Below are 14551 nucleotides of genomic sequence, written 5' to 3' on the forward strand. Positions count from 1 at the left end.
AAACACACTATATTCAATGCATTGCGCACAAGAACATGCCTCTACAGGGACTCGCCGAAATAGTTGGCAGAGCCAAGAGCGCAGTGGTCAAAGTTCTCATCCTCGGGGTTGCCCCACCAGAAGGGGAATGCACCGTCCCAGGACTGGATACAGAAAAAGATGAGCAGACCAGAGATGGCGACACCAGTATCCAATGCAGCCGAGGTCAGGTAGTTGTAACGGGCCCACCAGTCATAGCGGTAACGTCTCAGGATGAAGGCAAAGATGAATCCGAGGAAGAGACCGTTGGTGTACATGTAGGGTAGGGCAGGAGGCATGTTGGAGGTCGCAGCCAACAACACGGGCCAGTGAACGTACTTCAACCAGCTGACGTTGGGGAACTTCCTGCTAAGGGCCCAGAAGATTGCGGGAAGGAGAGCACCAACGAGGAATCCCCATTGGACAGGAGAGTACAACGCACCATCCTTGTCACCGAACACACGAGCAGGTCCGATGGCTCCCCAAATGACCGAGGCAGAGTAGAAGGTCTTTGTCGAACGGCACGTGAAGGGGTATCCCTTCTGGGTGCAGACATTGGGACGAGTGTTGATCAACCAGGTGGCAGTGCCCAAGTTGATGATGCAGGAGATGACGGCCGAGATCAGCTGGGCCATGAACATGACTCTTGGAGGAATCTTCATGTAGTGACCGAGCTTCAAATCCGAGACGAAGTTGAGTGCCTGGACGTTGACGATGTAACCATAGGTCTTGAAGGTAACGTTGGCAATAGCATGGCCAGGAAGCATATAACCGATAACGTACTCAGTGACGATGTTCAATCCAGGCTGCTGGTTAGTGACAGCCTGAACGATACCAACAGGGAGGACGAAGAACAGAGCGATGGCCAAAGCCAAAATCAAGGCCCACCAAGGCATATAGTCCCAGACCACACAGGTGACGAAGCTGAGAGCCAAGGTGACGATGAAGAGGAGGCCGTACCACCAGTCAGGAACTTCAGGGTAGACGCTCATCAGGCGAGAGTGGATATCCTCATTCTCGGCGCGTGCAGACTTCCAGCGCTCGACAATCTCCCTTCCGTTGTACAAGAGGACGTGGACGACAGTGGCAGTGAGACCAGCGAAACCAACACCGTAGGTCAAGGCGAAGAAGGAATCCATGCGAAGAGGACCGTAGGCGAGGTAAGCAGCCTCATCCAGGAGACCACTGGCATCCAAGACCTGGGACTTGTCGTAAGAACTACCGTTCTCTCGATACAGGACAGCGGTGACGATGGGATAGTTCTTGGAGTTCCACAAGTTGCTGTAGTAGGCCCATGGAACCATGATCCAGGCGACGAGGACGAAACCGACCAAGATGTTGACCTGGGCGAACCAAGGGGTGACCAAGGGTCCGACGTAGGCAGAGGCGGCGGCCCAGTCGAGGGCGATGACACCAACACCGAGACCGTTGGAACCGGTGATCTGGGACAGGACGACGTTGTTGGGGTTGATCCAGCAGATCCAGGCGATTGTTCCAATGGTAGGGAAGATGAATCCGGGGAACCAGTAGTAGATGAACATACCACCGGAGACGAGCAGGAAGTATCTCATCCTAGACATGCGGCCATGGTCATCCTCGCTTTGCTGAGCATGGAGCGAGCGGAAGAGCGAGGCAACGACGAGGGTCGAAGGCCAGACCATGTGGGCTGGGCGGACCAGGAAGCGACGGATAGCACCAGCGATGGCGAAACCAGTGATCTGGGTGGTCAGGACCAGGAACATGCCGGCGACGAAGGACTTCTCAGAGTTGTACCAGATCTTCTGCAGGATAACGATATCGACGGCGTAAGCGGTACCACTGTTGCAGGCAACCATGGTTCCGATGAGGACGTGCTCCTTGATCGAGAAGGGACCGGGGTTGAGAGAGAATTTCCAGCCAAAGAGGCTGAACTCACTCGTGGGCAGGACACGGGCCATGAAATGACCCATGGGCAAGGACAGCAGGGCGACGACGGAGTAGCCGATCGAGATTTGGGTCTGACGAAGGTAGAAGAACTGGTTCACAAATGAAATGATGCAGGTCCAGAACAAACCCAGGAACCACATGCGGAAGGTGTTATATGGGATGGAGGGATCATCGATGTCTATTCATGGGGTAAAAGAACGATCGGAACAAAAGGAGAGCAGCGATCAGTGATATGAAGACGAGCGGGAAAGGACAGGATGGCACTTTGGGGAATGGACAACGAATCGCTTACTGGAGATGGTGACACGGACTTCCTCGATCGGAGAGTCGTCCTCCTCGACGAGGTCCACCTGGTGCTCGACATCGTCATAGCGCTTTTCTTCCAGCTTCTCGTTGGCGTATTCTTCTTTCTCCATTGTGGGTTGTCTTCAGGAGGGAAGGAAGGGGGCGGAAGGGAGGGAAAAGAGGAGGGAAGGATATAGTCCGAAGACAGAGATGGGGCGAGGGGAGGGAGGGTCTAGGGTGGATTCACAGAAATGGCACGAGGGGAAAAAGAAGAAAGAAGAGAGGGTGTTGCTCCCGAGAAGTGCCCCGTATTTATGCCAAGTCGCCGAGGTGCTGATGGGAAGAGTCGGCAGGGTGGTATCTTTGAAAGCGCCTCCTTACTGGCCAAGGACGCCTGGATGAGGTGTCAGGAATCCAAACAGAACAATGGGTAAACAGGTGGACCGCAGGGCCATGGACCACAAATGGCTGGAACGAGCATCTGCGGAAGAACATCTTTCGCCCAATTAGGTGTTCTCCTGTCGTCCCCCTCCTCAACCCTAACCCTAACCCTAGCACCGCTGCTACTGATACGCTATTTCACCCTTGCATTGCTCCTCACTATGCGCATCGGGCTCATGTTGTTCAGTTGGACCACTCCGTCTGGACTCAATTTGTCCCAGAATGTAATCCAAGGCTGGCCAATGAGAGGGACACCAACACTCGAAGACACACACCACCGCGGATGCTAATCCGCTCGTGGCATGGAACTCAGACGCAAACATAAGAAGGCCTTGCGTGCTTAAAGAGTCGTTTGTATGTTTGTATTGTCCACGAATAGGAACGCTTCCAATCCAACAGCATGCGCTCTTGACCTGCTCGCTCTGCTTATCAAGCCGGCCCTTTGTCCGAACACCACCCCTCAGACCCCGCCACTGTTCATGTGTCCGAAAGAAAAAGCGGGTTATGGAAGCATCATACTACAGGAGGATTCCTGCTGGATTCATTTCATTGTCGTTGGTAGCTTGGATGCATTCATAGGGCAGGTTACGAAAGCGTTATCCGGTAAGGACCTTCTGCCTCATTTCATTGTTTCTCGAAGGAACGGATTTTTACGTAAAGCGTGTGTGAGGCCAATGCTTATGTGGAAACTTGAGTTCTCGGAACTGCCTTGCCTGTCTCCAATCGTGAGTGTATCAGCACAAATGACATTTGATTTATCGCACTCCATGCTTTTAATAGAATACTGGACCTAGAAGTACATGTGCTCGCTAAATCGCTGTCCTTGTCCTGCATCTCATCTTTGCCCACGCTGTAGATGCAATAGCGAACAATGCCGGAGTACCTCCATTGGATAAATGGGCCCGTCCTGTGAACGGATGTAACGCCGAATTATCGTCAATGCAGAGAGATGCTTCTACTAGAGGAAGCGTGGGAGACAAACAATGAGCTTCTATTCAGCGACTCCACTTGACCTCCGTCATTACTATTTCTAGCCCGTCCTTCGCTGTCCATACGGTGCGTCTTCGTCAAATCTGGATAAACAGGGAAACAGGGAAACAGAAATAAAGCAGAAGGGTGCCTCGAAGGCGTGCGCTCGAAACTTTAATAAGCAAAAGAGGAAGGGCGAGGACATGCGCTCTTGAACTTTAATTCGACCCAATCAGGAACGGGAGCAAAGGGGGGATGTTAAGCGTTTTATTATTCAAAGAGTTCTCGACCAGCCTTTGCTTTATGAGGTGCAGCGTCTGGATGAGTACCGTCTCCTGTGAAAGAGTGCCCTGTCCTGCACAGCCCCACCGAGCCCTGGTATGATAGAGGGGCTACCTCATTGCCATTCGCCAGACGCAATCCCTCCTGCTTCTCGACGCTCAGCGCCCATTCGCCAAACGCAGCATGAGAAAAATAAGGGAACGAACATTGTGGCATGGACGTAGCAACCAACCTCTCCTTTCCTTGTACAGTACATTCATTTCCACATCAGGGACCCACGCTTTAAAATACGCAGGCGCAGCACAGGGAACCGACTCTCTGTCTTCACTTTGCATTTGGAGCACAAGACCATGGATGGCAAAGGAATAAGATAAGCAACCGTTTGGTACACCAACATTTAGGCCGCTAAATTCAGCCGCGCGTAAACCTGCTCTACGGCAATGATCCACTTCAGGCAAATGACTGGTAGCAGTGATCGAGCAAACCGATAGCTCTTTGATGCTGACCCAGTGGTGGGGGGAGTATGTGTGAAGTAAATAATGCTTACGAACTATGAAATGTGATCGCGGCGTTACGATTATATCAAAGACAAAACAGGAAACAGGTGAATCCCTCCAATTTCCTCCTCGGACCTATTTCCGCGTGAAGCCCCGACGCGGTTTAGGTTTTATCCACACTGTGCGGATGAGACTAGTCGAGATGTTTGAATGTGGCCCTCCTCTTTGATTTTGACAAAGTCCCCCCATAACATCCCTCTTAGCTATACCGCTCGCTGTCTACGGAATTGCTACACACTATCACTTTCTGGCATAATGTTGGGTTATATTTCTACAGACTACTAAGCCGACATCTACACGACGCGCACTTTCTCTCTCGCAGGTCTGTCCCGCACATCGTCTCCTCTCGATTTTTTGCTGCCCAACTAGGATTGCAATGTGAGCTTACAGAGTTATTTTCATAAACTGTTGCTGGGTGGGTCAGTACAATCCACTGTCCCTTTCCGGGGGCTTACAGATCTTTCCATAGATTGTGTATATGGTACGCGGTCTAGCGAAACAATGAGCGGCCCCAAGGTTGGACTATATATCCCCTTCACCTCACCCACGTTCGTCTCTGAGGTTCTCAGGACTCCGTGAGAAAACGTAGGGCCAATGGCAGATCTCGAACCCCGCCCTCCCATGTCCTTTATGCACTTTTTGTTAATTTCCATCCGAATTACTTTGAGAAAGTACCTCCACTCCAACTGGTGTCTGTTTGTTTATGTGCAGGCAACTGAACTCTGGTGAATTGTTGTTGTACAAAATACAACAGAAGGAGGAGGCGAACTCAAAGCAGGTCGCCGCCTCTCGCCTTCTGTTTTCTTTTTGGCATAGTCTACATGCAGTAAGTACTTCTCATTTCATTACACTGGTACATGTTCCGTTCGCTCTGTTCGTTGGCTCTGTTTCCTGTCTGCTTCTTTGTTTATTGTTGATGCTGCGAATTCGAAGAGCAAAACCATGACATTCGTCGTTTACATGCGAAGGGAAAGTAGTATCCAATTTATACAACCCTTGTCTGTCAGTTTTTACAATATACTGAATTTCACCCGCGCGCACCTGCGCAGAGTGTCCCCCATTTCTCCTCCTTCACTCGGCCAGCAGTGTTTTGTTACAGGTCGTGATGAGCGCCCAAGAGCTGGTAAGTATCGAAAGGGTGAGATAACGACCAAGGACAGTGAGAGATAGTCTAGCGGAGGACGGACAGGCAGCAGAGCCCTCTCGCCTTTCTTTTTTTTTTTTTTTTTTTACCCAAGTAGCCAATGAAAGGCACCATCCTCGGATAGCTACTAATGATAGAATCCCACACGTCCTCCTCTATTTCTCTTACCAACATTACTCATCCGCTAGTCAGCGTTGTGTAGAGTCATATGGACGGATGGCGTCCAATGAGCAGCGACGAGCTCCTACGGAACCCAGCCTACATCCCGAGCGCTTGGCTTGGGAAACTAGGCTGGACCTTAAAAGATGTTTGTGTGGATGGTGAGTGGTGTGATTAAAAGAACAATGAACACAAGCTCAAAACGGCATGGAAACCTTCCTATTGGCCGGGAGCTTGCCAGCCATCAAATTTACTTGTCGAAGTACATACAAATGTGCCTACAGCAACAGTTTTAGTCTAGTGCTTAACCTTGTTTTTGTATTCCAGGCAGGCTCCTCCTGCCTGCACGAGCGAATGGTAGACTGTCCAGGATGCATCGTCATGGCTGAATTCGCGGATGCACAGAAATATCGATGTGAAAGTCGGCCATGTGGGATTTCTCACTCTCTGTCGCGTGGCAACTCTGGAAGAATGCCTTACATGTCTATATATATTTCTCACGATATTTCGTCTCACATAGAAAGACTAGAATACGCAGCAATATAGCTTTTTTTTTCTTCTTCTTTGTCATCCTGTTGGAAGAGCCATGCTTCCATTGCAGAAGGACGGCTATAGACTATTTATTACGATAGATAGGATAAAAATAATGATACATACAACGAAAAGATCCTGTCTCCTTAGTACAGCTCTCCATAGTAGTTGGCATAACCCAACTCACAGTGGTCGTAGTTGCCGTCCTCAGGGTTACCCCACCAGTATGGCATCTCACCATTCCACGACTGGATGCAGAAGAAGATGACCAATCCACAGATAGCCACTCCTGAATCCAATGCAGCCGAAGTCAGGTAGTTGTAACGGGCCCACCAGTTGTAGCGGTAACGTCTCAGGATGAACATGAAGATGAATCCGAGGAAGAGACCGTTGGTGTAGAAGTAAGGGAGAGCTGGGGGCATGTTGGAGGTCGCAGCCAACAACACGGGCCAGTGGACGTACTTCAACCATGTGATGTGGGGGAACTTCTTTGCGGCGTACCAGAATGGGATGGGGAGTGCGGCACCAACGAGGAAGCCCCACTGGACAGGAGAGTACAACGCACCATCCTTGCTACCGAACACACGCGCGGGAGCGACAGCGCCCCAGATAATGGAGGCAGAGTAGAAGGTGTTGGTCGAACGGCAGGTGAAGGGGTGTCCCTCTGGGGTACAGATATTGGGGCGGGTGTTGAGCAACCAGGTGGCGGTCGCAAGGTTGATGACACCGGCGATGATAGTCGAGATGATCTGGGCCATGAACATGATGCGTGGGGGAATCTTCATGTAGTGACCGAGCTTCAAGTCCGATGTGAAGGTCAATGCCTGGACGTTGACGATATAACCGTAGGTCTTGAAGGTAACATTGGTGATGGCATGTCCAGGGAGCATATAACCGATAACGTACTCAGTGACGATGTTCAATCCGGGCTGCTGGTTAGTGACAGCCTGAACGATACCAACTGGGAGAACGAAGACGATGGCGATACCCATGGCGAGGAGGACAGCCCACCAAGGCATGTAGTCCCAGACAATGCAGGTGACAAAGCTGAGACCAAAGGAGAGGACGAACAGGGAGATATACCACCAGTTAGGAACCTCAGGGTAGATGCGCATCAGACGAGAGTGGATATCCTCGTTCTCCTCACGAGCAGATCTCCAGCGCTGAAGCATCTCCTTGCCGTTGTACAGAACGACGTGAACGATGGTAGCAGTAAGACCAGCGAAGCCGACACCGTAGGTCAGGGCGAAGAAGGAATCCATGCGCATGGGGCCATAATCGATGTACTTTTGCTGATCCAGAATGTTATTGGTCAAGATCATAGACTTGTTGTAAGGAGTACCGTCGCCCCTGTAAAGCCCAGCTGACAAGATGGGGTAGTTCTTTGAATCCCAGAGGTTGGCGTAGTAGGCCCAAGGAACCATGATCCAGGCAACGAGAATGAAACCGACCAAGATGTTGACCTGGGCGAACCAGGGAGTGACCAAGGGCCCAACATAATACGAGGCCGCAGACCAGTCCAAGGCGATGGTACCGATTCCAAGACCGTTGGAGCCGGTCAACTGGGAAAGGATGACGCTCTTGGGGTTAATCCAGCAGATCCAGGAAATCACACCGATGGTGGGGAAGATGAAGCCAGGGAACCAGTAGTAGATGAAGGATCCGAGTGTGACAAGCAGGAAGTATTTCATGCGCGACATGCGTCCATGGTCCTCTGCACGATCGACAACGTGATGTAACGAGCGGAAGAGCGAGGCCGTGACCAAGGTCGAGGGCCAGATCATATGTGCGGGGCGAATGAGGACCTTGCGAAGGGCACCAGCAAGGGCAAAACCGGTGACCTGGGTTGTGAGAACCAAGAGAAGACCGGCGATGAAGGGCTTCTCGGCGTTGTAGAACACCTTCTGCAAGATAACAATGTCGACGGCATAAGCGGTACTGGTGTTGCAGGCAGTCATGGTTCCAATGAGGACATGTTCCTTGATCGAGAAGGGACCAGGATTGAGAGAGAATTTCCAGCCAAAGAGGCTGAACTCACCCATAGGCAGGACACTGGCCATGAAGTGGCCCAGTGGGAGGGAAATCAGGGCAACGACAGAATAACCAATAGAGATCTGGGTCTGACGGAGATAAAAGAACTGGTTGACGAAGGAGACGGCGGCCGTGAAGAGAAGACCAAGGAACCACATGCGGAAGGTGTTACATGGTATCAATGGGTCATCCGTGTCTGTATAACATTTTGTAGAAGGGAGGTGTTATGTTAGATGGTGTGGAATGTGCAGATATTGATGGATGTGAAAAGTGAACATGGCTGGGGAAACAGGCATTATGATATGAACGTCGCCAGAAAACAGACAGAGTAGAAGAGGGAGGATGGGCTGCGATAGCTGTGGATGACAGGAATATGGGGATAGGAGGTGGAGGACTAGAGTGGTACTTACTGGGGACGGTAACACGGACTTCCTCAATAGGGGAGTCATCCTCCTCGTTCAATTCAAGCTGACCCTCGACATCATCGTGATGGGGCTTCTCGGATTCGTACTCGTATTTCTCGTGGGTAGCTTCTTCCTTATCCATGTTGGGAATAGGGAGGTCCAGGGGAGAAGGTGTGAGGGAAAGGAAGGGGAAATGGTGGTGGTGCGAGCGGACTTTGGTTCACGACAAAGAAGAAAGAAAAAAGAAAGAAAAGGGCGGCAGGGTGCTGGCGATAGCGAGGTCTTTATACACTTTGACCACAGAAAGTGGAAAGCTCTTGCGCGTGTATCTATTGTTTTGATTGATGGCAGGACTAGTGCCGGTGGCATATGCATACAGTTGCATGCAACAAACAACAAGCGATAGATAGAGTGCACAACGCCGTGGATGTTCAGGCAGGTGCAGGCTGCAGTGTCCTGAAAATCATTGTTTCTCAAGGCCTGGGTGGTTCGATTGAAGCGAGGACAAGTGTGGCCTAGCGAGGGGGTCAGCGAGGGCGCTTAGTCTATGCGCTTTGAGGGACGAAAAATACAGTTTCCATGATATGTAGCATGACTTAGTACCGTTCTTATCACCTATCCCTGTCCCCGGTAATCACAAATAGGAAGGGAGGGACGGGTACACAACCACAGGATTCTGTGGATTAAGTTCTTTTGGCTCCCTTTTGTATTCACCTTCCAGCTGCAATTGTAAATGTGACAAACTCAGCCAACAAGGGCATGGGGAGCAGAATTCAGTAAGCGAGGGAAAGAGCACAAGTGAGCATGGCGTTTGTGGCATTCAACCCGGGAACAAGGGAAGAACAGACCATTCGATCAGCTCAGCAGCATTGGTGACTGTACCGAGGCTCACAGTGTTTGTGTCTTCGATGTGCTAGCGAGACAACGAATCCCGGGAGAATTCGTTCGTAGTGATTCTTTACGACTACCCTTCGTTCGCATTGCTGTTAGGTGTTTGTTTGTGTACTCTTCTTTTCTGTAAACGTTAAAAGAAAAAGACTACCGATTGGTTGGAAGAACAACTAATAGCCAAGAGCAGATGCCATTTACAGAGTACGGAGGGGTATCCGTTCATGTACGCTTGCTTCTGCAGCTCTCTTGAGAGATGGTCAGCTTTCCCAAACAAACAGCAGAAAGAGATCCTCAAAGATGCTAATAAAAAAAAATAAACAAAAAGGTGCTTAGTGCATTTAGTCTAAGAATGTCGATGCGATTGAATGGCGCAAATATTCTCCGTTAGAGTATGGCTGCACTCTTGTCTTCTGAGCCCACAAACATTCTCGGCAGGGGTAGCTAGCCTTGGTGGTGGTATTCTCCACTGTGGAAAACAGAGATACATGAGACCTGCGTTATTTGAAGGCTTCTTTTTTCCCCTCTTCCTCCATCAACCTTGAACTTATTTGGCTCCCGCTCTACTTCAGTGTAGTATGTGCTCAAAAGCAAACCACAAGCACGTCGGCCAAGGTTGCATGGACGAACTGTGGGCCTGGGCAAGGGTATACTGAGTAACCCTTTGTCCGTGGAGAGTCCGGTCCAATCTTTGGCCTTCCTTTCTCAGGCGTACCTGGGCACAAACACAAACTGCGCCCTATTAGTTCGTCCATGCAAGGCTTTGCAATATAAAGCTTTATTAGACAGTGGCAGATGTTTACGGTTAAGGCGCCATAATTCTCTCTCATGCAAGAGACTCAGTCCTTGGACCTCATGCGGTAAACAAGAATATGCTTCATATCTTTGTCTAAATCATTTTGCTTATGTCAAGTTCTTACCCGTCATAGTAAATTGACTGCAATGTCATGGTCAGTTGTACACACTTTTTTTTTTCTGAGGAGGCGCCGCGAAAACATTTTACACCGCCTCGTTCTCTTTGTATTCGAGGATGACAGAATCCCGAGAGACGGCAAGGAAACACATCCGATTGAGTAACTCTGACTGGAGACAAATTGTTTTTTTTTTCTCTGGACGTTTCTAGGGAAAAGCGGGATGGAATGAAGGGATGATGCGTAGAAAACCGCGGTACAAGACCTCATGTTTTCCTTAAAGCTCAATACGATAGTTCGATGCTAGCCTTACCGAGGGCAGTTTTCATTTCAAGCACCAATTTCACATCCAATCGGAAGCCGACCCTGCCTACGTAGGCAAAAAACCTTAGAATGAACGGTGATCATCCGCGCATGGCGGATGTGGAGGTACATTCGCTCTGATATCCTCTGCTCGGTTACGACTTTGGTCCGCCGATGGGTGAAACAAGGTTCATTCAGAAATCATTCCTCTTGGGAGCCCTCACCTCACCTCCTACTGTATTAGTTCTGCTTCAGGTGCCGATGGATTACAATTCAAGGACAGCCGTGTCGATCTCCAAAATGTTGGTTCCAGACTAGATATGTGTGGTCAGCAACGCACGCGATACCTGTGTCCTAGATTTCTCGTACTTGGCCGGCTAAATGATCGATCTTTTTAAAAGATGAAAAGATGAGGAATGCCACGCGAGCAAGCAGTGTGAGCTCGTCGATTTCCTTGCACCCCGTTGGAAACGTTTATTCCAACATGGGCATCCGAATACGAACGGCCTGAAAAAAAAAAAAAAAAAAAAAAAACCAGGTACACTCTTCTTTCCCATGACGTCCATCGATTCCATATTCTGTCTTTCGCTCAATTCAAAACAGCCGTTGACGATGATTGCCCTTAGGTTATCTTCATTCCTCACAGACATAATACATAGTTCGCATGCATATTTGTGCATTCGTACACACGCACGCGCACGCGACACACATTGCATATTCTCCGTCGCGCCGCTGTTGTCCAAGTCCAAGACGCACTCATTTGGGAATCCTTGACGGGCCGCTAGACGAGAAGGGCACACAAAAGCCCATGAAGTGGAGCCGGGGTTGAAGCAGTATACGACCTGTATGTCATATCCAGTTACATACAGCCCGATTTGCTCATGCACCGTTGTCATAGGTCGGCCTGTGCTGCAATTTCCTTATTGCATAGGACGCGTCAACTGAAGGTGAGCGCGCTGTGCTTCGCCCACAAATGCTGTTCGAAGCACCAAAACACTTCTAGTTCGGACCTTTACTTTTCGTTTGCTTTCGAGCTGCAGCAAAACATAGTGATCCAGACCTTCTCTCTCCCTCGCTCTCAATCCTCCACCTTACCGCTGTCGTCCTTTAAAGCTGTCGGCCCATCCCCGCTCTCCTTCCTTTCTTCACACCTGCTCGCCTCCATCGCTTGACCAACTTTGCTTGTCCCCTCTTCGCGTTTGCTGTTCAGACACCTGTTTCGTCAACAAAAGCTGCTACTTCCTTGTCCCCCGCTCCACCTTGAACCATCCCGTCCACCACATTTACCATCTCTAGCCGATCGTGCCATGCCCGCTTCCACCTATCCTACCGTCGCACCCATGCCTTCCCCGCGACATTTTGAAGACCCCGCCATTCTCCATGGTTCATCACCATTCCCTCCCTCTTCCTCCTCCTTCTCATCAACCATAAGCACTCCGCCTTCTCATCACCTCTCGCAACCTCCTCAGCGCCGCCACTCCAACAACAACGCACCATCCTCACACCTCCACACCTCACCATCTACAGAAGACCCTCGCCCGCGGCCACAATCCCTTATCGCGAGCGAGCACCAACTAGGCGGGCCCTTGCCCGTAAACAATGTTCAGATGCATATGCACCAGTATCCCCCGCAACAGCAGCAGTATCACAGCGCAGGGTACGATTCGAGGGTCCAGTACCAATCCACTGGACACCAGCAAGGGTCGAGATCTGCGGCTGCGGCAGCTGCTGATGCTTCGTATCGGCATCTGATCGTGGCCTCGACAAGTTATCACGCCAACCTGCCACAGCCCCAACCCCAGCATCTCCAGCGCCACTATCAGCAACCACAGCAACAGCAACAGCAGCATCAAACACAGAGATTACGACCGATTGCACCAGCGCCCGGTCTTAGTGCACCAGTGCCCGGTCTTAGTGCCCCACCGCCTTCGAATTTCGCGTCGCAGCAAGCGCGTTTCCACTACCACCAACAGCAACATCCACAACTGCAGCCGCAGCCGATGCAGCCGACGCGGCATGGTCAGTTTCCAAACACCAGCAGCAGCAGCAGCAGCAGCAGTAACAGCAACGGTAACAGCAGAAATAATATGTCACCATCGCTACATCCACAATTCCGGGCAAAGGCCGTGTGCAGGCTAACGTGCAAGAGTTGTCTCTCGGACGTATGCATGCGTGGGATGAAAGCCATCCTCCTGGCCGACGCGAGAATTGAGCTCTACTCCACAGATCGACCACCGAAAGGGTAAAAAAAAAATAACTAGACCAAAAAACCAGAACCCAGAACCCAAAACCCAAACCAGACCGATCCCGAACGCAAAATAACCCTTCATGTTCTTCGCATCAAAAAAAAAAAAAAAAAAAAAAATCGATAGAGTGCAGCTGGTATATGATGACTACAGGACCCGGAACTGCAAATGCCGGATCCGCGATATCGCCTGTCTCGGCTGCGGAAGCACCCTCGGATACCACGTCACCCAGCCTTGCGAATCGTGCCTCGAGGCCTGTAACAATGGACATTTTTGGATGTTTCATTCGGATGGTGTATCGTGCACTGAGCGGTACATCCCCAAGACCTCCTCGGCCGCGCAGAGGAAAAGCAGAACTAGGGGAGCGAGGGACGCGTCAAGTTCTTATCGACCATCATCACCACCATCATCATCATCACCATCGGCATCAGCATCATCGGCATCAGCACCATCGGCACCAGCATCATCGGCATTATCATCGTCATCGTCGTCATCATTAGCAGCAGCAGTGACAGAAGGAGCAGGGGCAGGAGCACGAAGGACAGGAGACACAACCATCCAGGACCCAGATCTCTCGTTCAGGCGACGCACGAGTATCCACGATATCGAGTACAACACCGCCGTCAGTGCCGGTCCACACGCTCCTACTACGCGTTTCTCTTCTTCTGCATCTGGCGAACATCCCAACTCTTCATCTTCCTTCCTCGATAATAATGAAGAAGACTCTGAAGAAGACGAGGAGGAGCCTCAGGTGATGCTCTGGGCTGCACTGCACACCCAAGAAGAGCGATACCTGCAACAAATGCAGCATCAGTTCATGATCCAACAACAGCAACAGCAACAACAAGAACAACGAGAACACGAACAGCCCATATCGTCAGCCATGACTATCAGCCCACCAACGGTCGGCTCCCCCTACCATAGCATGATCTCCTCCGCCATCAATAACGCCAGCATGATGCTTTGGGACGAGGACCGGTCGCTAAACCAGTACGAACGATTATGTCGCTGAACCATCGACGACAGAAAGCCCATCTAGCCGGACCACGATCATGGGCCCGCACATTTTATGCAGACAATCAATCCGTCAACCCACAAAGCTGGACCCACTGCAGATTATCGCCCTCAATCCTGATAAAAGGAAACTCTCTTCCACACCCCCAAAAGCATTTCATTACTTTCTGTTCGTTCGTTCGTTCGTTCGTTTGTTGTTGTTGTTATCTTTCTTTTACTGGTACTCAGAGATATTTTGCCTCAACAACAGTTGATATTTGAATATTTGAATTCAAGGTAAAACGCTACTTGTATCTGTATTTTTCCCGAGAACATTTGAAAGGGGAAAAAAAAATAAAAAAATAAAATAAAATGTGTGTGTGTGTGTGTGTGCGTTGAAGACAGGAAAAGGAAGGGAAGGATATATTTATATAAAATATGTTATGTGCAGATCAGGTCCAAC

At 50.3% G+C, this 14551-nt stretch overlaps 4 protein-coding genes across 4 annotated transcripts; all 4 read left to right on the forward strand.

Annotated features, from left to right (window-relative positions):
• The first annotated feature begins 2875 nt into the window (after positions 1 to 2875).
• On the forward strand, positions 2876 to 3582 carry BC939DRAFT_287984 (uncharacterized protein). Its single transcript, XM_051551269.1, has one exon. The coding sequence runs from the start codon at positions 3027 to 3029 to the stop codon at positions 3462 to 3464; it is 438 nt and encodes a 145-aa protein (XP_051408619.1). The 5' UTR covers positions 2876 to 3026; the 3' UTR covers positions 3465 to 3582.
• A 4353-nt stretch (positions 3583 to 7935) lies between these two features.
• On the forward strand, positions 7936 to 8776 carry BC939DRAFT_462361 (uncharacterized protein). The gene has a single exon (XM_051557121.1). The coding sequence runs from the start codon at positions 8097 to 8099 to the stop codon at positions 8574 to 8576; it is 480 nt and encodes a 159-aa protein (XP_051408620.1). The 5' UTR covers positions 7936 to 8096; the 3' UTR covers positions 8577 to 8776.
• On the forward strand, positions 8742 to 9342 carry BC939DRAFT_288013 (uncharacterized protein). Its single transcript, XM_051551270.1, has one exon. It carries the CDS (start codon positions 8833 to 8835, stop codon positions 9151 to 9153), a length of 321 nt encoding a protein of 106 aa, XP_051408621.1. The 5' UTR covers positions 8742 to 8832; the 3' UTR covers positions 9154 to 9342.
• Positions 9343 to 12936: 3594 nt separating this feature from the next.
• Positions 12937 to 13408, forward strand: BC939DRAFT_401187 (protein FAM72; the record flags this gene model as incomplete). Its single annotated transcript, XM_051552593.1, has 2 exons — positions 12937 to 13091; positions 13222 to 13408. Coding segments are annotated over 2 exons (342 nt in total), but the record flags the coding sequence as incomplete, so codon positions are not given.
• Between the last annotated feature and the right edge of the window lie 1143 nt (positions 13409 to 14551).

This window comes from Gamsiella multidivaricata (genome assembly GCF_025024155.1).
Source record: "Gamsiella multidivaricata strain RSA 2152 chromosome Unknown BC939scaffold_71, whole genome shotgun sequence".
NCBI lineage: Eukaryota > Fungi > Mortierellomycota > Mortierellomycetes > Mortierellales > Mortierellaceae > Gamsiella > Gamsiella multidivaricata.

Coding starts and splice junctions, on each gene's coding strand:
- BC939DRAFT_287984 (XM_051551269.1), top strand. CDS start 3,027: ATGTTTGTATTGTCCACGAATAGGAACGCTTCCAATCCAACAGCATGC.
- BC939DRAFT_462361 (XM_051557121.1), top strand. CDS start 8,097: ATGTGCGGGGCGAATGAGGACCTTGCGAAGGGCACCAGCAAGGGCAAA.
- BC939DRAFT_288013 (XM_051551270.1), top strand. CDS start 8,833: ATGGGGCTTCTCGGATTCGTACTCGTATTTCTCGTGGGTAGCTTCTTC.